At 37.6% G+C, this 22,789-nt stretch overlaps 4 protein-coding genes across 11 annotated transcripts in view; 3 read left to right on the top strand and 1 right to left on the bottom strand.

The window, feature by feature from the left end:
* Nucleotides 1-1,753, top strand: part of prom1b (prominin 1 b) — a 40,516-nt gene extending 38,763 nt beyond the window's left edge. For all 8 annotated transcript variants that reach the window (XR_014603907.1, XR_014603908.1, XR_014603909.1 and 5 more), the window contains one exon: nucleotides 48-1,753. The gene's annotated coding sequence lies outside the window, so the exon portion shown is untranslated. The remainder of the gene's footprint in view (nucleotides 1-47) is intronic.
* zmynd10 (zinc finger, MYND-type containing 10) lies at nucleotides 1,750-12,464 on the bottom strand. Its single transcript, XM_084096220.1, has 12 exons — nucleotides 12,349-12,464; nucleotides 11,842-11,950; nucleotides 10,698-10,814; nucleotides 10,534-10,587; nucleotides 10,029-10,181; nucleotides 9,452-9,540; nucleotides 9,207-9,298; nucleotides 8,086-8,258; nucleotides 7,749-7,874; nucleotides 7,057-7,178; nucleotides 2,461-2,586; nucleotides 1,750-2,223 (listed from the first exon to the last, which is right to left on the bottom strand). Exons 1-12 carry the CDS (start codon nucleotides 12,432-12,434, stop codon nucleotides 2,124-2,126), a joined length of 1,347 nt encoding a protein of 448 aa, XP_083952346.1. The 5' UTR covers nucleotides 12,435-12,464; the 3' UTR covers nucleotides 1,750-2,123.
* Nucleotides 12,465-14,163: 1,699 nt separating this feature from the next.
* Nucleotides 14,164-15,537, top strand: fgfbp2b (fibroblast growth factor binding protein 2b). The gene is made up of 2 exons (XM_084107293.1): nucleotides 14,164-14,970; nucleotides 15,310-15,537. Exon 1 carries the CDS (start codon nucleotides 14,175-14,177, stop codon nucleotides 14,952-14,954), a length of 780 nt encoding a protein of 259 aa, XP_083963419.1. The 5' UTR covers nucleotides 14,164-14,174; the 3' UTR covers nucleotides 14,955-14,970; nucleotides 15,310-15,537.
* A 2,372-nt stretch (nucleotides 15,538-17,909) lies between these two features.
* On the top strand, nucleotides 17,910-19,479 carry fgfbp1b (fibroblast growth factor binding protein 1b). The gene is made up of 2 exons (XM_084106921.1): nucleotides 17,910-17,990; nucleotides 18,073-19,479. Exon 2 carries the CDS (start codon nucleotides 18,083-18,085, stop codon nucleotides 18,707-18,709), a length of 627 nt encoding a protein of 208 aa, XP_083963047.1. The 5' UTR covers nucleotides 17,910-17,990; nucleotides 18,073-18,082; the 3' UTR covers nucleotides 18,710-19,479.
* The last annotated feature ends 3,310 nt before the right edge of the window (nucleotides 19,480-22,789 follow it).

Genomic DNA, 22,789 nt, shown 5'->3' on the forward strand with positions numbered 1-22,789 from the left:
ATTTTTCCAAGTCTAAATTTATATTTGTTTTGTTTTTTTGTTGTCAGGGATTGTCTTTAAGTCAGATTCTGAGGAAGACAATGAAGACAGGAAAAAAGGGAAAATGTTTATTCCAGTTTCTAACAATAAAACATACTCAGACCTTAACTGAAGAATCTCAAGCTATTCTACATACAATTCATCATACATGGTAAACAACAACGTGTTATTTTTTTACACTTTCAATATGGTTTTGAAAGTTTTGTATGTATTTTGTTAATATCTTATTTTATAAAACATCCTTTAGACATAAATGTGAGTACATCTAGATTTTGTACAGGTCTTTTTAACATTTTAAGGCGATATAAAGGGGCAAAAAAAGGTCTGTGATATCAGTCTGTGCACTGTGATATTGCATCGATGGTTCTTGATTATGAAACCATGAAATGGTGTTTCTGAACCAAACATCCCAAGTTTGATGATCAAAGCAGATTCTGAAGTATTTACAGTAGAAAAGTGAAGTACTTCATTTATCAAGTTATCTTTTCTGTTCTTTTGTGAAAGTTACTTTTTTTCTACATTTTATTGTTCAATGAATGAATCAAGTATTAGTTTCAGAATTGTTTCTTAATAGGAGAAAAACTATTTGCTAAAAGAATGTTAAATGCACTGGAAAAGACTCAATGTCTATAAAGATAAATTATCGGAAGCCAATGTCCTAAAAGACTGATTGATCCTGTTTGTTTAAATGTCAGTACTTTTGATACAAGACAACTACACAACTAAAAATCTTTATCTTTGTGTCCTACACGTTGGATGTATTTATTGTAGTAATAACAACAGTAAATTATGCATAATTACATACAGCTAACCATAAACCCAATCCTACTCTGAACATTAACCCTATAGTAAGTACATGTTGTTAATTATTATTACTTAGTACTTAAATAAAATATTTAAATACAGTACTAAATTACACTGTAACATGGACACCTTAAAATAGTATAACCAAAACAAATGACTATTATAGATCAGTTAATCTTGAGTAAAGATTTTGTGTTTCTGTTGTATTTCTGTTTTCTTCTTTTGAGTGTCTTGCATATTTTTGTGAGTCCACATCAAAATAATGAAAATAGTTTTAAATATCCAGTGTGTGTAATTTCTAAAAATGCATGTCTCAGTACAGCATACAGTGGTCATACAATTCTACATAGTGCACTATTGTACAAACCAAATATTTTTTCTTTTATTCCAAAAGGGTTTGTGAATGAAATTCAAACTGTTAAGTTCCAAATCTGTTACATCTATTACTGATTTTCACAAACCCTAACGTCTCTCATGGCCTTTGTTCTTTGGAAGTGGTAAAGTACAGATTTCCAAGGTCTTGTTGTCACCCATTTTTTGAGACTCACATGCACTTGTACCAAGTGTTTTGTGTTTTACAGTGTGTGACATGACAGGGTAACGTGGGATCCCACTGCAACATGGAGGCTGTGTGAAAGTTACAATAAAACTTAAAGCTTAAAATGGTTTGTGGTGTGCTTTGTAAAAGGTACACATATAAAAATTGATCCTGAATGTATTGTGCTTTTGCATCCATTTTAAGGACTAATGTATGGTAAAAAGCTCCAGACAAAATTCATTGTAACTGCATGGAAAATAGTGGCAAGGAAATTGTTCAAAGTTTCTTCTTTTTGTGTTCCACAAAATAAAGTCCTTTACAACAAATGCAATAATGTTGTGTCAATAAAAATCAAACTGATTGGATCTCAAATATATTTTAGCAGTTAATTCAGTTCATTTAATAACAACGTGCGAGAATAATGGTTATATTGTAACAGTTATCAATCAATCAATTTAACAGTGTGTGCAAATAATAGTTTTATGAGCATGCATTTACAAAGAATGTTTACATATGAAAGCTTTCATCAGGAATGATCTATTTACTCTTTTTCAACCCAATATACAAACATAGAATAGCTAATGAAAGAAGACTCAGGAACAGTTTCTTGCATCTTTTTGTCCTTTTCCATTAGTGTCCATTAAATATGACAGTTCATAGTGGATGTGTTCTTACGCACTTCTGAATCCCACAGCATCACTCTCACCATCTCACCATCCCTTTCATTTAGCGGTGCTATAATTCAGCTGCTGATGTTCAGTTCCTCCTGCAGTCTTTGTATGGCCTCTGCCATGAGTTTGCATGCAGGCTTGTGTTTGGGCCAGTGTTTCACCTGACACTCTCTACAGAGAAATACCAGACAAATAGAATTATTAACAATCATATAATCCTGAACAAATACAGACAAATCCAAAACATGAAAGGGTAATTATAATTTATTACTCTGCTGTCTGCTATTCATCTAGTTTATAAATAAAGGACATTAGTATAGTAAAGAATTGATTAGTAACATAAAGGGGTAAAAAAAACAAACAAAAAAACAATCAATTTTGTCAGAAAACCAACATGTGTTGCTTTACCTGTTGCAATACCACTCTCTCTGACAGCGGGAGCAGCGTTTTGCACCCATTCTTCCACAGGCTCCACACTTGGGTTTGTCTGGGATTAGATTCTCCATCACATCCAGATTATATGTTTGAGACAATCTAATCAGAAGGGTGCAGATAAACAAATTTACCATGACAACTCTCAAAAGATTTTTAGCATGGTAATGGATATGACAATGTTAAAGTCAGTGACTAACGAATTGGGATTGCGCCTGAGAGCCCTATCATCTTTGAATGTAAACAGAAATAGCCAATGGACATTGGAACTACAGGTGTACCCACGATGAGGCAGTGAAGCAGAACGACCGGCCCAGACATGGGAGGCGTAGCGTCCCGTTGTGGGGGCGTGGTCAAGTTCCTGACAGAGGAGGCCAGGGAAGAACGAGCGTTCCGCGGCGGCATGCTCTGACAGGGGTCTGGCGACAGAAGGGAACGAGAGTGGCGAGGCATAGCGTCGCACACTGCCATCCATGGCCTCTTGGGGTTCGGAGGAAGGGGAGACTTTCTTTAACAGTTTTAAAGAGCTCTTTCTTTAACAGTTTTAAGGTGTCACCAACCGTGAGGCCAGCGGCGGGGGAAGGAAAACAAAAGATTCTCGGGAAGGAGTGATCCTGCTAAAGAGCTGTGCCCTAGCTCCGAGCTGCCCGTCTCCCGGGCTGTGCGGCCTTCCTGCGACCACCTCCTTGCTTCGGCCTGGGTGAAGGCTGCTGCTTGGGTGAGGGGCGGGAGCCGCAGGAGGGCGGCGTCGGCGGGAAGCAGACTGAGGGGGCTGCACCGATGGCTGGGTGGAGGCAGCAGCTGGCCGTCAGGGCAGGATATGCTTTATCGTCTCAGTCTGCTTCTGGGTGGCCAGAGAACTGTTGGGCAAAGTCCTCGAATGCACCGCCGAAGAGCCCAACCTGGGATATGGGGGAGCTGAGAAAACAAGTTCTCTCAGCCTCCCGCATATCAGCCAGGTTGAGCCATAGATGTCGTTCCTGGACCACACAGGTGGACATCACCTGACCCAGGGATCGCGCAGTGACCTTCGTCACCCATATAGCGAGGTCGGTGGCAGTGCGCAGCTCTTGCATGAGCCCCGGTTCAGCCCTTCCCTCGTGCATGTCCCTGAGCACCTTCGCCCGATGGACTTGAAGGATGGCCATGGCATGCAGAGCGGAGGCAGCCTGCCCCGCAGCTCTATAGGTTTTGGCCTTAGAGTGGTGCTTTGGATCACCACGCCAGGTGGAGGTGCTCTGGGGACACAATTGCATCACCACAGCGCACTCCACCGGGGGGACCCCAGTGTACCCGTTGGCCGCCGTGCCGTCGAGGGAAGAGAAGGCGGAGGATGCCGTCGGGGCCGCGAGAAGTCAACGGGGACTTCCACGACCTGGTGACCTCCTGATGCACTTCTGGCAGGTGCCAGCACGCGCCGCCCCCAAGAACCAATCGTCCAGCCTTGAGCGCTCGGAGGAAGGGCAGCGTGCGCCATTCCAACCCGATGCTCTCAGCTGCCCGGGCAAGCATGGCCGTCAGCTCTGGATCCGACTCGGGCAACGCTGGCACTCCCGAGGAAGGCAACGCAGCCGAACCCTCATCTCCAGAGGAATCAAGCCTGCCTTGTGACGCTGTGAGCGACATGGCGTCATCTGCCAGAGCCCCGAATGAAACACTGGGTCCCCGAAAGGAACCAGGTTCACCCGGAAGCTCCAGTTGCGAGTTGCGACATGCGACGGGAGCGTAGACCACCTTAACGGTTGATGTATGCAATGGTCGATGTGTTGTCCATCCAGACCAGTACATACTTGCCCCGCAACAATGGAAAAAAACAGCAGAGACCAAGGTGTACTGCTAGCAACTCGAGGCAATTGATATGCCACTGCAGTCGAGGTCCTGTCCAGGAGCCCGAGGCAGCATGCCCGTTGCACACAGCACCCCAGCCAGTGGTGGAGGCATCTGTTGAGACTAACCAGCCCTCGGCGGCGAGCAAGCGGAGGGACTGCCGCTGGTGGGTGGGTGGAAGCAGCAGCGGCCCGCCTGGGCAGGATGTGGGCTATTGCCTTCATCTGCTTCTGTACCACTAAGAACTGCTGGGCAAAGTTCTCGACGGCGTCGCCGAAGAGGCCAGCCTGGGAGATGAGGGAGTCAAGAAAGCGAAATTTGGCGGCTTTCCTCATCTCAGCCAGGTTAAGCCATAGATGTTAACACCCGAAGGTGATAGGACTCTCAGGCACGATCCCAATTCGTCATTCACTGACGTAATGCATAGTGACTGACTGAATGGAAACTCTGAATCATGCTGCAAACTGCTATAGTAAACGCTAACCAGCTATTGAAATGTTGAACACCAAGCTCATTGGCTGCAGATGCAACAGAAAACAATCAGAATGTGCAAACACACATAAGTGTAATAAACTATGTAAATGTCATCAGGTTGCATTAAGGACCCATCAGTTTCATGACAGAACTTGGTATTTATACAGAACTAGTGCAAAATGCCCGTGCAAAATAAGTTTTTAAGTGTGTTTTTAGTAATTGTTGGTTTGGTGTGTTTGAGTGCACATGATTGTTACAATTACACAGCAAAAGTTCAGTGACATTTTTATTTGTGCATGGTAGAAAGCACACAGTGAACTCCGAGAAAACGCTATGCTTGAGCAAACAGTTTGTGAAAAGGCTACTACAAATGATGCCCGTGAAAGAGACTGTGAACGCATTGAATAGGAATGAAATATAATATTCAGAAGTAAACAGCATAGCTGACTTATAGATTCAGTTTACATCCACAAATGAATAAGCGCGTTGATTCAGGGAGTGCAAAGTGCCCGTGCAAAATCAGTTTTTGTGAGCTGATCGCCGTCAAAAAAGTTCAGGAGATATTTCTTAGCGATGGCTGATTTCAACAGTTTCAATATGATAGCATTTTGAAAAAAAAGTGTCATGAATTTATTGCATTTTTGGGGAAAAATAATCCGTTTTTATAATAAATCTTTGAAAATCCAAATCTGGATTTGAATTTTTTATGATATTATAACCTAAAGATGCTATGTGAAAGTTTGAAACAGAAAATAGTGGTTTTCATCTTGCCACTTTCTTGGTAAAGAAAACACATTTTTACTAAAATTAATCAAAATAGTGCAAAATGCCCGTGCAAAATCAGTTTTTGTATGTGTTTTTAGTAATTGTTGGTTTGGTGCTGGTGAAAGAGACTGTGAACGCATTGAATTCAGGGAGCAGGCTAGGTTACTACAAATGATGGCCGTGAATAAAATATAATATTCAGAAGTAAACAGTGTAGCTGACAGAGTGTTTATGTCAGAATGTTTATTTTTAAACCACAACCTTCTAAGTGCTTCTTTTACCGATATATTTAAGAAAACGCTATGCTTGAGCAAACAGTTTGTGAATAGGCAACTACAAATGATGCCCTTGAAAGAGACTGTGATCGCATTGAATAGGATATGTTTAGTTGGTGAATAGCATAGGCTACTATTACACAATAGCGATAACGTTAAGCGCATCAGAATGAAATATAATATTTAGAAGTAAACAGCATAGCTGACTTATAGATTCAGTTTACATCCACAAATGAATATGAATTACATCCACATCCGTCGATCCAGGGAGCAGTGCAAAGTACCCGTGCAAAATCAGTTTTTGTGTGTTTTTAGTAATTGTTGGTTTCTTGGTAAAGAAACAAAATCAGTTTTTGTGTGTGTTTTTAGTAATCGTTGGTTTCTTGGTAAAGAAAACTATAATATTCAGAAGGAACCAAACTATAATATTCAGAAGTAAACAGTGTAGCTGACTGAGTGTTTATGTCAGAATGTTTATTTTTAAACCACAACCTTCTTGGGGCTTCTTTGACTGATACAACCCTCTAATGTCAGAATGTTTATTTTTAAACCACAACCTTTTAAAAATGATATATTTTTAACGATATCTTTAGCATTTCTCATCCAAACAACGTCAAACTTGGCACTGCACTTACTCGTGCCCGTAGCGAGACACCTGTCAAGTTTGAAATCCATCGGACTAGCGGTTCGAGAGATATGCGGGTAACAGACACACAGACAGACAGACAGACGTTCCTGTAATTTATAGATAGATGGATTTATCACGTTCTGGAACCAAACTATAATATTCAGAAGTAAACAGTGTAGCTGACTGAGTGTTTATGTCAGAATGTTTATTTTTAAACCACAACCTTCTTGGGGCTTCTTTGACCGATACAACCCTCTAATGTCAGAATGTTTACTTTTAAACCACAACCTTTTAAAAATGATATATTTAACGATATCTTTAGCATTTCTCATCCAAACAACGTCAAACTTGGCACTGCACTTACTCGTGCCCGTGGCAAGACACCTGTCGAGTTTGAAATCCATCGGACTAACGGTTCGAGAGATATGTGAGTAACAGACATACACACACACACACACACACACACAGACAGACACACAGACAGACAGACGTTTCTGTAATTTATAGATAGATATATGCATACTGTTAGACTAACATTTTATAACTGCACCTCATCTTCTCATCCCTTACAATAGAAATTTCCAGATACACATCAATTCTCACCTGCTAGCTTGTTCTCTTAATTCACTTTCAGAGGGGTTAAAAACATGCGTCACTTGGAATTTAGCTATGGCTTTCCACTTGTTGCTGTTCTCCATTACAATATTATTCCATATCTCTGGCACCTAAATGAATGAGAAAGGTGTTTTGTTTTTGTTAATTTTGTCTTATGTGACCAAATGGGCATGTTATCATCTACTGTTCAAAAGTTAGGGTCAGTGATATTTTTGTATGTTTTTGAAAGAAGTCTGCTATGCTCACCCAGGCTGCATTTCTTTGATCAAAATAAAGTAAAAACAGTAATATTGTGACATATAATTACTATTTAAAATAGCTGGTTACCATTATATATTTAAAATGTATTTTATTCCTTTGATGGCAAAGCTGAATATTAGCAGCCATAACTTCAGCCTTCAGAAATTATTCTAATATGCTGATTTGATGGTCAAGAAACATTTCTTATTATTATCAATGTTGAAAACAGCCCTGCATCTTTTTCAGGATTCTATGAAATAGAATAGAAAGTTCAAAAGAACAGCATTTATTTGAAATAGAATTTACATCTTAACAATGTAAAAATCTGTCACTTGTGAACAATTTAATGAATCTATGCTGAATAAAAGTATTAATTTATTTTAAAAAATATTACTGACCCCAAACTTTTAATCTGTATGTGTGTGCATTTGCTGGAGTACCTGTTCCAGGATTAGATCATGTTTGGGGGCCACTGGATCTGTGACAGCAAGTTGACTGAGGAATTGCTTGAGATCAAGTAGGTTTGGTAACTGATCTATCACAACATCTGTCAAAAACCCACAAAGCTGCACACAGAGGCATATAAAGAGGCATAAAGATAGATGGAATAAAGTGGGATAACTGCCTCTTTCGATATTTTGTTTCATAATAAATATATTATTAAACTGGTATTGTCTCAGTATGCAGGTATGTTTGTATTCATCTATTCAAAACACAACAGGAACACTATAATGGCTCTGCCTGCAATGATATTTCCCCAACTATGTAAAGTCTTACCTTTAAAAGTTGTGCTTTGTTAAAGCTATTGAAATTATATTTTCTTTGGCAGTCTGGTTTGAGTATCAAGTTCAGTAAAGCCATCCACACCTGGCCATCATGTTTATTTAACTTTAGCTGATCTTCAGGCAGGACGGGCCTCCACTTCCCCTCTGTGTATTTCTCCAGAGTACCTAGATGGGAGAAAAAAATGTACCTACCAATTCTACCTTAAAAAAATAGTTCACCCAAAAATGAAAATTATTTCACCCTCATTCCTTCCTAGGTGTATATGACTTTCTTCTTTCAGCCGAACACAAACGGAGTTATATTAAGTAATATCCTTCCCAGCTTTGTAATGCAATTGAATAGTGCCCGAGTTTTTGAAGCTCTAAAAAGCGTATCTATTTAATGCCATTCAATGCAGGATTTTATTTAATAAAACACCAATTGTGTATGGCTTGAGGGTGAGTAAATTATGGGATAATTTTCCTTTTTGGGTGAACTATTCCTTTAATAAATGTTGCTGTCCGTCATATTATCAGACAAGTGTGGAAGCTTGTTTCCACAATGGAATAAAAAATAAAAAAGGTAACTTTCGTCTCACAATTCTGACTTTTTTTACTCTCAATTGCAAGATATTAAATATAATAAAGTCAGATTTGCTAGATATAAACTTGCAATTGCAAGAAAAAAGTTAGAATTTCAAGTTATAAACCTGGAATTGCAAGAAATTCAGAATTGCGAGTCACAATAACCTTTTTATTTTTTATTCATAAACAATAAGCTTCCATATAGACAAGCCTTTGCTCTTTTCTAATGTAAATCTATAGAAGTGTTTGGATAGATTTAAGCAGACAGTATTTCCAGCCTATAACTGTGCATAGGATTTTTCTCAATTCAATTTTGTCCCACTTTATGAGCACTTTTCCTGAAAAATGTGCAGCTCATGAAACTATTTGATCCATTCCTATGTGACAATGTGTAAAGCTTCCCTGACTGACCACAAAGGGGACAGAGCTTAGTATTGGGTCAATTGCTGGTGTTCTGTAATTTGATTCCTATGTATTCTGATTGTGTGAGGTTCTTGAATGAAAAAGAAAATAAATATATGATCATACATATGTTTAAAACACACTAACCTCTGTTCCAGGGGCAATTTTCCACCAACTGAACCAGCACACAAGGCATATTATGAGTGCACAGCATCCTCGACAGCACACTCAAACTCAAACTACATTAGAAGGGGAAATTTCAGCATCCATTAGTAAACATATGTATTTAAACATATGTAAATATATTTTATTTTTAAAATGTATATTTTTTATCATTTGTTTTATGTAAAATGTTTAATAACGTCTCTTTAAATAACCAGTAGTTGTAATACCTCTCAATGTGATCGGTGATGTAGCACAGTACTGACAGAGCCTTAATAGAGATTTCAAACTCTAACATGTCACTTTGTCTTTGCAGATCCTGCAACAAACCATTGTACAAGTTCTGGTAAATCTAATGTGAATTAGGCTTTTGATAATGAGTTAAATTAAAATTTGCTGTAATGCTCAGAACATTAGATGCATGTTTTGGTAAAAACATAACAGCTACATTTAACTTTCAAGAGTAAAGGCCTGTTCACACCAAGAACAATAACTAGGCCTATAACGATAACTATATTAGCTATCACACCAGCGGACGACAATGTTCTGTTTATTCTAAGTGCGTGCTCCAATTTAGTCATCCGCCACTTTAAATGTTCAAGCTAAGCAGGATGGATTCTGATTGGCTGTCATTGTTTTTATCATTCATCAGCTGGAAAATAAATGGTTCTGCAAGTGATTCCAGCAATCATCGTTTCTCAGTGCCATTATCGTGGTATGAACTCTGCTATTCTTTTATATTTAAAACAATATCTTTATCTTTATAGTTATTGTCCTTGGTGTGAATGGGCCTTAAGTGTTCTTTACCTGCACAGATCCTGTGTCTAACAGCTGTGTGTGTGTAATTCGGTCCTCAGTTGGGATCTCTCCAGAGACAGAACGTCCTGCCAGAAGTGTGAGTTTGCGATGACAGTAATCGACTAAATCAAGTACACTATCATCAGCAGCTTCACTGGACTCCTGCACGTGTAACACACATCAACATTTATGCATTCTCATATTACCACCATGTCATAATGTGGTCTTAAGTTTCTAGGCCATCTACTTTAGGTGCAAACAAATAAATAGTTAAAAAATCATATATTGTGATTTCTGGATTTTTTTTTTTAGATTATGTCTCTCACAGTGGACATGCACCTACGATGACAATTTCAGACCCCTCCATGATTTCCAAGTGGGAGAACTTAAAATAGCAGGATGTTCAAATACTTATTTTCCTCACTGTATATATATATATAATTTTTTTTTTTTTTTTACAAAATTACAAATCTAGATATATAAAAACCTGTTTTCTCAGTGAATATGTGCTTACCTTGTGGTACATAATTGTCTCCAGCAGGTTTATAGTGGTAGCTTCATGGTGAATCTGAAATTAGTAGAAAATGCAATGACCCACATAGAATAAAAGAAAATGTATTTAAATAAGAGCCTGGCATGGTTTTGAAAACTAGGTCATTTGAAGCTGAGTCTACTTACCACCATATACAGCAGAAACGTACTCTTTGGATTAAAGTCCTGGAGTTTGCAAATTATGGGAAACACTTTATGTTTCCAGACTTCTGTAAGTATCATTGCATGTATCAGTGTGGGTATCTGGAAAAAGTAATTTACATGTTTTCATCGGTGTATTCAAAAAAATCCGCTTTTTCAAAATATTTATGTGGGAGTATGATAAGATGTGCCAGTGGGAAAGTTGATCAATGATGAAGTGATGATTGAGCACACACACACACAAATTTATTACCATTCATAATTTTAAATGGGGGCAGTAAGATTGATATTATCAAAAGAAGTCTCTTGTTTACCTGGGCTGCACTTATTTGATAAAAAATACAGTAAAAACAGTAATATTTAAAATATTATTACCATTTTAATATAAAAAGCTGCATTTTCAGCAGCCATTACTCCAGTATTCAGTTTCACATGATCCATGTGGTGAACTGGTGTTCAAGAAACGTGTTGTATTATTATCATTGTTGAAAATGATAAAAAAATAATATCTACATTTGAACATAGTAGTATACTGCAAGTGCAAAAATAATATATAAATAGTAAACTTACTATAAGTATAATGTTATGTTCACTTAAAGAAAACTTACAAGTAGGCTATACTTGCAGTATAAACTACTAAACTAGTAGTTTACTGAGAGTACACTTCAGTGTGCACTTCATGAACTAAAAAATGTACTACTTGTATTAAAATAGTAAACTACTAGTATACGTTCACTTGTTGTATAGATGCATTACAACTGAGAAACCTAGTTGTGTACTTAGTTTACTACTCTTACACTTATAGTACACTTAAACGTATACTTTTATATACTAAAAGTGGGCCAATTTAGTCCCAAGCAGTATTGAAATAGTACACTTACAAGTTTACTACAAGTACACATTGATATTAGTATACTTACTACATAAAGTATTCTTAAAAATATACTTGAACATTACTTAAGTATACTTCATAAAATTAACTTGAAGTGTCTTCTTTTTCGTAAGGGTAGGCTAGTCCATTTTTATCGTTTATTTGTAATTGTGCTCAGTAACGTTAAATGTTTAACGTTACATAAAAAGTGGCACATTAACCCACTTTCCCCAACAAATTATACCGATAAACAATTACCTTTCCAAGAGAAACAAAGAGGTCTTTTACGAATTCCTCCTGATTGGCACTGGCATTCAGAATAGCTTGCATATTCAGCTTCTCAATGAACTCATGTTGGCGGAACCACCTGTACACACACACACACACACACACACACGTGTGTTTTCATGTTTTATGGGGACTCTCTATAGTCATAATGATTTGTATACTGTATAAACTGTATATTCTATCCACTTCTACACAGAAAACTTTCTGCAGTTTTACATTTTCAAAAAAACATAACTTATATAATTTATAAGCTGTTTTCCTCATGGGGACCAAAACATTTCCCCACCAGGACAAGGATTTCGGATATTGCCATATTTGTGTGGAGACATTTTGTCCCAATAATGTAGGGTTTACCAGGACACACACACACACACACAAACGTAATAGGCTAACGTTAGATGGCATGGGTAACGTTACTCTAACGTTACATGAACGTGTTTGTCTTAGTTGTTACTTTAATATTAGATATTCACTTACCTTGGGCTTCCGATATCACGCAGTGACATCTTCTCCAGACTTTGAATATATCCTTCAGCTTCTCCGTATAGAAGTACTGAAACCATCGCTTTTGAATGTCCTCCACTGTCGAATATGAACAACCAGGTTTAAACTTTTCGACTAACCTCTGTATTCTACTACAACAATCAGCGCGGATAACACCTTCCGTTTCGTCGCTATGGTTACAGGTACACACTGAGTGCGGAAGTGACGGAGTTTTAATGACACAGATGATGGATGGTTATTTGAATGTCAGAATTCAAAAGAAGATTATGAAAATTGTAGACTATTTCAATACAAACATTTAGGAATTATACAAATACGTTTTCTTTATTGTTAGTTTGTTATTCATAGACCCAACTGCTAGTTTTATTAGGCCTGAAAAAAAGAGCTCTTTATAAAAGGGTCCATGTTTCAATGTAATATAATTGAATTGAATGATGTGGTCTCCTCTTTACTCCAATTCAATTACTACATTAACCATCACTGATCAGCATTTTCATTTTTTCTCTCAGATGCTGAAATATGCATGATTTCCTATTATACAAAGAATTAATATTTAACGAGGTGAGCATCATTTACTTCATGACTTGCATTTTGTCAAATATTCTTTTGTTTAGATATAAAGTCATTCCTACAAAATGATCACTCTGGTAGACAGAAAAGACATCTGGCTTGCTTGGTTTGTTTAAAAAGTTGATTTGAAGTGTAGAAAACTACACACATGCATTTAAAAGTTATGATTTGCAGCATGTGTGTATTGAAATATGATGTGTGTGTCATGATGCAAACAAGATGTGCACACAAAACCTTTCCTTCGACACTCACTTTTTCTTTCTTTTTCCCTTTCCTTGTAATGTCAAATGTGTATAGCTGATCTCTGCGGTAGCTAAAAGTACACAGCCATTTTCATTGACTGTCTTTGTTTAAAAATAAAAATTTCACATGACTCCTCATAAAGCACACTAGTATAGTATAGCTACATGTACGTCACGTAAACCAGACACTAACCGCATTGAAGGTGAAGTCGACAAAACATAAATGGGTTCCAGGTGAATTACTCTCCTTGTCTCTTCTTGTGAAACTAAAATGTCTTTCACATCAATAGTCAATAGCCCACTTATGTTAGCATGAATGATTTTATAATGAAGACCCTGAAGGTTCCATGAGTCTAACCACACCCATGTCCCTCCCTCAAACCATCAACACACACTCAGAGAAGAAACCGAACCACAAAACCTTCTACACAAAACACACAAATACCTACACAGTCTCATGGCAATTCATAACTATTTCATGTTTTGTCAAATTGGCTAAATCGTATGATCTCATTCGCACGTTTTCATACGGTCTGCTTACACCCGACTGAGGGTTATGTGTAACCTTGGACCTTCAGGCTAACTCTTTTTTTTTTTTCTAATAATGTTACTTTCATATGATTCAGAATGTAAAAATTCAAATGAAACTGTCACCTTGTAAAATAGTTACGTTTGTAGTGAGATCAGGTTGCAAATACTGTACAAGATTTACAAGTAACTAGATCACGCATTTATTATATTACAGGGGATATATTACACTCTTGAAACCACTTACACACTGATCCCATATAGAGTAAATTGCTCATATACACACACTCCTCTAAAGATTCCTACAAGTAGTTCTTTCAGGCAGCACCAGACTGGAGACTAGAGGCCCCCCAGTCTTGATGGATGTGTGCACTCTGCCCTGCTCAAAGACCCCTTTGTAGGACTTGTGTTTATAAAGCCAGCATTGCACCTTCTGCTCAGTCCCTCTACACTTCCATCATGAGAGCCATATGCAGCGCTGCTCTCCTTCTGGTCTCCTTCATTTGGGCCATCAACGCTCAGGCTCAGAACAGCAGTAACCAGGGGAACAGCATTAACCACGTGGAAAACACCCAACACAGCCGACAGCAGCAACAGCCGCAGCCGAAAGGAAGCATCTGGGATGAGCCAATTCGTTTCAGCACCAAAGCTAAAGATACCTGCACCATGGTGATCTCTGGCCAGACCAACTCAACCAAGCTGCGTGTCTCCTGCAAGAGCAAGGGCAAATCATACTGGTGCGATTTCTTGGGCAAGCCTAACCTCTGCAGATCATACAACAACAACCCTCGGCACTTTTTCACTCAGATCATGTGGGACATGAAGAAGCTCCACAACGCCTGCCAGGGTCCACGGGTCTACAAGCCGCAGATGTGCCGCTCTGCTTCTGATGAGGTCCAAATGGTGTTCAGTGTCTCATGGCCCAAAATCTCCGTTCCAAAACCTACCCAGGCTTCTAAGAACCAGCAAAAGCAACAGCAGCAGGTCAAGACCAGCATCACCCCTACCAAACCTCCCGGCCACAAGCAGCAGCCTAAACCACAGCAACCAGCCAAACCAGCCTCCAAACCAGTCAAGCCCGTCGTTTCCAAGCCTGTTCATCCACGTAAACCTGCAAAGACCATCACAGCGAGACCCACTGTGGCAGAGGACAGTCAAGCATCCAAGATGGCAGAGGAATACTGCTGGAAAAGTCTCCAGGGTGTCTGCACATACTTCATTAGCTGGTTTCAGAATTAATTCATCACCACCTTTGGTAAGCACATCGTTTTATCATGCATAACTAGTCGATGCTTGTAGGATTGTATGCAGAAACTCTAAATAGAGTTATACTAACTGTATGATGTAACTGTAAATAAACTAGCTTGAAGCAACTAGTATATCAGTGATGCACAAACTGCTGGTATTTTACATAAAACAAAGTCCTGTATCGTTAACTTTGGCTTTGAGTATTGTACCTGGTGCCTTTCTAACCAAATTTGAACAATATATTTATGTTAAATAACCCTAATGAAATTTGTTGGAGACTTGTTTATTTTTATTCATTTTTGTTCATATTTTCATCTTTTAATCCCTCATTTTCTGCTCTCTGTAGGTTAACAGTGTCAGAGACTTTCAGATTGCGTGACCACCGGCCAAGTTTTTCGCAGGGACCTGTGTGTGTGTGTGTGTGTGTGTGTGTGTGTATGAAATAATGTAATTATGACTGCACTTGTGTGCTTATGTTTGTTTTTCTATGTGAGTCAATGTGCATGCTAATTGCGAACAAGAATGAAGAAAATGAATTAGTACAATGTATGTTTAATAAAAACATATTTCTTAATTCTCTGTGTGTGGTGCGTCTGAACAAAATCAATGTTACTTTTTATTTTATTTGCTTGCTTATCTGGACACAGTGTGCAATACACTCTTAAAACTAAAGGTTCTTTATTGACATCTACAGTATGGTTAAATGAAGAACCGTTTACATTCATGGAACCTTTTCATTGCACAAAAGTTTATAGTGGAAAAAGGTTCTTTAGATTATTAAAATGCTCTTCCCTTAGAAATAAATGGTTCTTTTAAGTACTGTTTACTTCCTTTATTTTTAACAGTAGACATGCAGTGATGCTCATGAGAACAATAATTGTGTTAGGATACATTTTTCACAATATGGTCTCGAGAGTAACATGTAAATCTGAATCTAAAAATGTTGAAATAGCCTCAGTAATCTCATGCAACAAATAGTTAGACAATTTCCAACTAAATTATATTCAGAAAAAAAGTATAATAAATAAATAGCATATTATCAAACAAAAATCAAATGTCATTAAAAAAGATTTTCTAGAACACAAAAACAGGAGGTGGGAAAGTTTCAAAGCAATTTTGTTTCACACGTCATGTCAGAGCACATCAACAACACTAGGGGGCAATGTTACATGTCATTTAAAAAGACTTAAAAACACTGTTTACGAAACCCATGTGAATAATGGTTGTTTCATGGAAGTAAAGCAATCTGTTTGCATTGCCATTCACCTGACTGTCAGTTGCTCGATCAAACAGAATATTGAAGATCATGAGAACGCTGACCGGCCAATTGCATCACAAGAACAATCACACTCAAGGTCACAAACCTTTTATTATTGACTATCCTGAACTGTGTTATCAAAGGTAGCAGTCTGGGAAAACATCTACTGTACTATAATAAAATATTAGCAATTTATTTAACTGTTGCTTGCAAAAAAATATCTAGGCTATGTACCCCTTGGGTACACATACACCTTGGGTCTCTCTATATCTTTCTCTCTTTAACACAGCCCATTCCCTTCCTGTCAAATGGATCATAGTAGAATAATGGGCACAGAATCAATAAACAGATTTTGTGATGTCATGTGAAGATGAGCTCATGAGCTCGATTGTCCACCAGACACAGTATCAGTAAAAACCATCACACTCAAGTTCACTGACACACACTTAGCTTTATAAATGTGTGTGTGTGTGTGTGATCAACATTACATTTACTGATAACCAACACTGATCTATAACAACAAAGAAATATTCCTTGGTTGTAAAATTTCTTATTTTGATCATTTGGTAAATAAGTAATGAAGATCCACAAGGAAACTGGACTTTCATGGATGACTCATTGTAATGACGTGTTCTTTTATTATCATAAATATAGGCTACTGTTAGTTTTTATTTTATATTTTCATTTTAAATGTTTATATACAATTATTTATTTTATTACAGTGTTAATTTTTTGTTTTTTTAGTTCTTCAACTTAATGAAAATAGAAATGTTGACTTGTAAACTAACTGAAAAAAAATTGTAGGCTATATCTGTTAAAAAAAAATTATTCTTTCTTTTTTTTCCTCTTTTTCATGTAACTAAAATATTTTAATTAATGATTTTATTTTTAGTTAATTATAATAACCTGGAGTAAACAAGTGTAAAGAAGACTTAATGTAAAGACTCAAGGGCATGAAAATACAATACAATACAAATACTTTTGGTCCTGCTTTTTGTCTCTCTGTACCCTATTTCTATTCCTCTGTCCCTCAAAAGTGGCCTCCATTCCTTAAACTCCAGTCAACATTCCACGAGCTCCTACAGATGCACAACACCCCAGGAAGACAAAGAGAGTCTTTGCATTGCTGTTGTTGCACTACTCATTTTACACTGTGTGCAAACAAGATGAAAATGCAATATGAATATACAGTTAATCACTGTAAAGCACTTTCATTTGATATAGAGAGGCAGAAGCATGGTGGTATGGTCATATGTTCTGGTATGTAAACATGCTTTGTTAGTGGGTCATTGTGAGTGTGCACTCATGTGTTGGGGGTGAGGGGTCTCTGTGATTGTGTCTTTGGCCTAATTTTACAACTGAAATAGCACAAGTATATTCATCAGCCCAATATAGCATGTCTAACCACTGTTACATGCAATTCAGGAACAGGCTAGCGTCTTGGATGCTCTAAGTTTTACATGAACCAGTGCATACTTTCATATTAAAAACAAACAAACAAACAACAAAAAACAAAAAAACAAAAAAAAAAAAACCCGCAGGCCCGAGGACATAACAGTTATCCTATCTTCTAGTTCAGCCCCCTCTATAAATGCAAAAATATGAATGACGCAAGCAATGGAGCCAGGGCTTGTCTCGTGCGTGAGAGAATCGGATTGTCCAGTAGTAAGTGGGTGTGTCACTCAACATATAAATACCACGCGTAAGTTCATTTTGATGTAAACTAGTCAGGGATCCTCATCACCCGTCTGTCCTCTTAACGGTTATTGGTAAGATCAATGAACTTTTTGATGTAAATTTATGAAGATCTAAATATAAAATGTATTTAATCTCATAAGTAATATTTCTTAGGTCGTTGGAAATGAAGGAAATATCTCTTCGTGGGACTCTCACGCTCCTGCTGTTCCTCGCGTGTCTTTCACAGCTCATCTTCACTGCTGATAGCATTAGGGGAGCGAAAGAGAAACGTAGGAGACAGGAGAGTCGAGGTGATGATAACACTGCAGTATTCAAAGGAAAGTTTACAACTAAGGACAAGGCGCGGTGTTCGTGGTTGGCGCGCGGAGAGGACAGCTACACCATGACTGTTACATGTAAACCTGGAAACGGGGATGGATTCACCTGTAAATACACTGCCAAGCCTGCTACATGCACCGAATATGGATCTAATCCCAAGGGCTACTGGAAACAGATCGCCAGATCACTTAAAAAGCAGAAGAAACTTTGCGCGGATTTTCGAGCATTGATCCGGGCGGGCATGTGTAAGCGCGCGCCACTGGATGCGCATTTCAAACTCACCGAAACGTCACAAGCAAAACCCCCTAAGACAGAGAAGACACCGATAACCACGAACACAACGCTTCCGGACAATAATCGCCAATGCACGGAGCGCATTGACCACAGTGTGATCGCCAAAGAGAAGTGCGGAGATTCCTGGGGAAGTCTCTGTGCGTTTCTCTTTACTATGATCCAGAGCGGAGACTGTTGAGAGCGCGCGCTTTTATTGACATTGTATGTGTGTATGTATACGTTTGTTGGAACTTTTGTTATAGGCTACTACTGATATTCAAGTTTTTTAAAGATGTAAAACATTTCATTTTTATTGTAAACAGATAAATGCATTATACGGTGCAATGACCGCGACAATTGGGCATGTGGGTCAAGTTGCCCCCTGGTGTAAGCTAAGACGGTTCCATCACTTTTAGTTTTTGCCTTGACCATATATTGTGTAATATCTGAAATGTCGTTGCCGTTTTTAATGTTGACATTTAATCTAAACGGCTCAATAGTGATGTGTGTAGGCTATTTATATTATGTTAGATATTAAAAGTTTTTATTTATAGGCCTATTTATTTAAAGGGAATTAAAGGGGGAATTTAGGCAAAGTAAATTTGTGCGAAGAAAACTTTGTTTTTGTTTAGAAGTGAAATGTTTAAATAGACTCTTGGAGCACAAAGACCACTTCAGTAAAGGCCCCTAGTGGAATTTTGTTTCTGGAATTAATTTCATGATTATCATAAATCAGTTATTTTATATTGTTCCATGAATTTACATTTTAACAAGGGGCAAGGACCCTAACATGATTTTGTGCTTTAATAATAATAATTTGGATCATGCTTCATCACCACCTTGTACTTATATCCAAATATGGTACACTCTTTCAGCAAATGTACATTATTTTCTTCATTCTACTTCATGCCACCCAATGTATTGCATTATAACTGTATTTATGACATGCAAAATAAATATTTTATATTTATCTGTGTTGAGAGATATGATATGGCCACAAGATGTTTAATGACGATACAAACTTGAAATACAGCTTTGAGGCAGAAGTGATTAACAAATATTACAAGGGATTTTTTATTTGGAAAGTTTCACACAAACATGTAGCATGTGATGAGACTAAATAGGAGACAAACCTTATCATAATTTTAACCTTAAGTATCTTCCTAATATGAGGATATTGTCAGATCTTTTTCTCAGGCTCTCCAAAAACCCTCATATACTTATAAACTTTGATTGACCATGGAGAGATAAGAGATAAGATTCCAAACAGGTGTGACATCTATTGCACTTCACAAAGTGTGTGTGTTTGTGTGTGTGTGTGTGTGGTTTTACCCTATGTTATGAGGAGAAAAAGTCCCCACAAATATGGCAATATCTGAAATCTGACCGTTTTTTGGTCCCCATGAGGAAAAGAGCTTATACATCATACTAAGTGATGTTTTTTGAAAATGTAAAAATTCAGAAAGTTTTCTGTGATGGGTAAGTTTAGGGGTAGGGTTATAAGATTAGGGGAAATAACATACAGTTTGTACAGTATAAAAAACATTATGTCTAGATGGAAAGTCCCCATAACATGAAAATCCAACATGTGTGTTCTGTTCCCTTCATCAGTTTCACCTCCAATCCTCTTTCATGTTTCACACACTTCTGCAAAGACGTCTTTTATTAAGTAATTGGAAATGTGTTTATGTGTTTTAAAGGGGTGGTTGATTATGATTTCACTTTTCTAACTTTAGTTAGAGTGTAATGTTGCTGTTTGAGCATAAACAACATCTGCAAAGTTACAATGCTCAAAGTTCAAAGCAAAGGGAGATATTTGCTTTTAAAGAAATTGCTTTTTAAGGACTACAACAAACGGCTGGTAGGAACTACACGACATTCCTCCCGGGAATTACATAAACCCCGCCCCCTGAACATGATTTATAGATTATCAAGACATGCTAATCAATGACTAGAAGATAACTAACGTTACACAAGCTACCTAAATTCATCAACTAACCATTCAGAAATGTCCTGTTGCATTCTACATGTTGTCACTTCTTCTTGAGTCTCTCCATCATTGACTCCGTTGACATCATCTGACTCTGGTTTGAACGTAAAAGGCTAAAAGTTTTTGAAATTTTCAGTGCATGTCTGTGTGAGGTAAATGACACAAGCTGTTGAAGCTCCGCCCTCTGTGCCGCGAGCAGCAGCTCATTTGCATATAAAGGAACAGACACAAAACAGTGCGTTTTTGCTCACCCTCAAAAAGTGAAAACTTTAACATGCTATATACAAATATCTGTGGGGTATTTTGAGCTAAAACTTAAAAAAGGGGGCATTATACCACCCCTTTAAAGGCTTGGCTATTGATAGGGTGGTCAGATTCTGTTTAGTATTTATGTAACAATGTTCCTTTAGTGTTCCAAAAGCATCTTTTTAAAATCAGAATTAATCAGCAAGTTAGATAAAAAAAAAAGGGGGGAAACACATTTTTACACTAATCCACTGCAGTTATGAGTAATAAGTGTGTGATTGTGATTGATTGACAATATTTTGTTCTTATATATTGTAATATATTGTTTATTGATTTCAATATTTAGTTTTTATAGTTTTCTGTGGTGATATGACATCTTATGGCAATCTCCTCTGTAAGGAACGCTAAAGATTACATATTAACCATAGGCAGGGAATCAAATTATGAATGCACAAATATGACCGTGTTACTTTGTCTCTAAAACAAATGTTCACACATTATAGACTTAAAGGTGCAGTGTGTCATTTTTAACGGCATCTAGTGGTGATGTTTGCGAATTACAAACAGCCAGTCACTCACTGCCTATCCCTCAAATTGCAAACTCGAAGGAGAAGCTACGGTGGCCGACGTAGGATCGGAAGATGTCGTCGTCTGAGTCTGAGTCAGCAGAGAGTAGCAAGTCAAGCAATGAGCTTTCTTTATATTATATTTTATATTAAATTATATTTACTTAATTATTCAGTAAAACCACGTTATTGCGATTGTTATTTTTACTTGTTCATCATTGTGTTAGTCTTTTATTCACTGACTTTACCATAGCTTGTTTCCATGCTAGTTAGTATAAGATAAGAGCTGGATAAGAGCATCAAAGCAACTAGGTAAGGGGAAATAGCAAACGTTACGATGTCCGAGGCGTCGTTCAGACAGCATGTTTTTCTCCACATTTGCAGAGTCAGGGACAACTTATTCTGCTGCGTCTTTTTCTGCTGCTTCTCATTCAAGTTAGTGACGAAACGCGCTCTGTAGCGCTGTTTGTTCGCTGTCGGCTATGGTAGAAACATGACGTCACAATATGTCGACCTTCATAGAAGGGGGGTGCCCGCGGTTATGTAGATATAAATGACTCATTCTAAGGTAATAAAAACATAACAGTTCATTAAGTAAGGTCTTTATACACCACTGAAAACATAGTTATGGATCATATATTGCATTACTGTCAATATAGATCCTCAGAAATATTACACATTGCACCTTTAAACCCTTGCCTTTTTGACCCCAAATGATGATTTGTCACATGTGTTGATATGCTGTCATATAATTGGAATGTTATATGATATCTATGAAAAGTTTCAGTCTGAATTCAGACCACATCACAGCACTGAAACTGCGCTCGTTAAAATCACAAATGATTTACTTTTAGCTTCTGACCAAGGCTGTTTCTCAATACTAGTTTTACTTGATCTAAGTGCTGCGTTCGATACTATAGATCACACAATACTCTTAGATCGACTACAAAATTATACTGGTGTTCAAGGACAAGCATTAAGCTGGTTCAAATCATACCTATCTGACCGCTACCATTTTGTCTCTTTAAATGGAGAAAAATCGATCATAACTCCAGTAAACTATGGAGTGCCGCAGGGATCTGTGTTAGGCCCTCTGTTATTCTCAATATATATGCTGCCACTTGGAAATATTATAAGGAAACATGGAATTAGTTTCCATTGTTATGCTGATGACACTCAAATATATATTTCATCACGGCCGGATGAAAATGCTAAATTATCCAAATTGACAGAATGTGTTAAAGATATCAAAGATTGGATGACGCGTAATTTTCTTTTATTAAATCCAGACAAGACAGAGGTAATACTTATCGGTTCAAAAAACCGCCCACAAAACCTCTCACAATACAATTTTAACATCGTAGGATGTCCTGTTACTTTATCCTCTACAGTAAAAGACCTGGGTGTTATACTCGATTGCAACCTGTCTTTTGAAAATCATATTTCATATGTTACAAGAACAGCCTTTTTCCACCTT

The sequence above is a fragment of the Abramis brama genome (assembly GCF_963993115.1).
Source record: "Abramis brama genome assembly, chromosome: 2".
Taxonomy (NCBI): domain Eukaryota; kingdom Metazoa; phylum Chordata; class Actinopteri; order Cypriniformes; family Leuciscidae; genus Abramis; species Abramis brama.

Bases quoted from the DNA above. Each gene is read 5' to 3' on its own strand.
- fgfbp2b (XM_084107293.1), top strand. From the start codon at position 14,175: ATGAGAGCCATATGCAGCGCTGCTCTCCTTCTGGTCTCCTTCATTTGG.
- zmynd10 (XM_084096220.1), bottom strand. From the start codon at position 12,434: ATGGTTTCAGTACTTCTATACGGAGAAGCTGAAGGATATATTCAAAGT. The intron at 10,182-10,533 runs GTAAGCACATAT...TTACACGTGCAG, and splicing joins AGACAATTATGTACCACAAG to GAGTCCAGTGAAGCTGCTGA. The intron at 2,587-7,056 runs GTGAGAATTGAT...CCTTCTGATTAG, and splicing joins TTAAGAGAACAAGCTAGCAG to ATTGTCTCAAACATATAATC.
- fgfbp1b (XM_084106921.1), top strand. From the start codon at position 18,083: ATGAAGGAAATATCTCTTCGTGGGACTCTCACGCTCCTGCTGTTCCTC.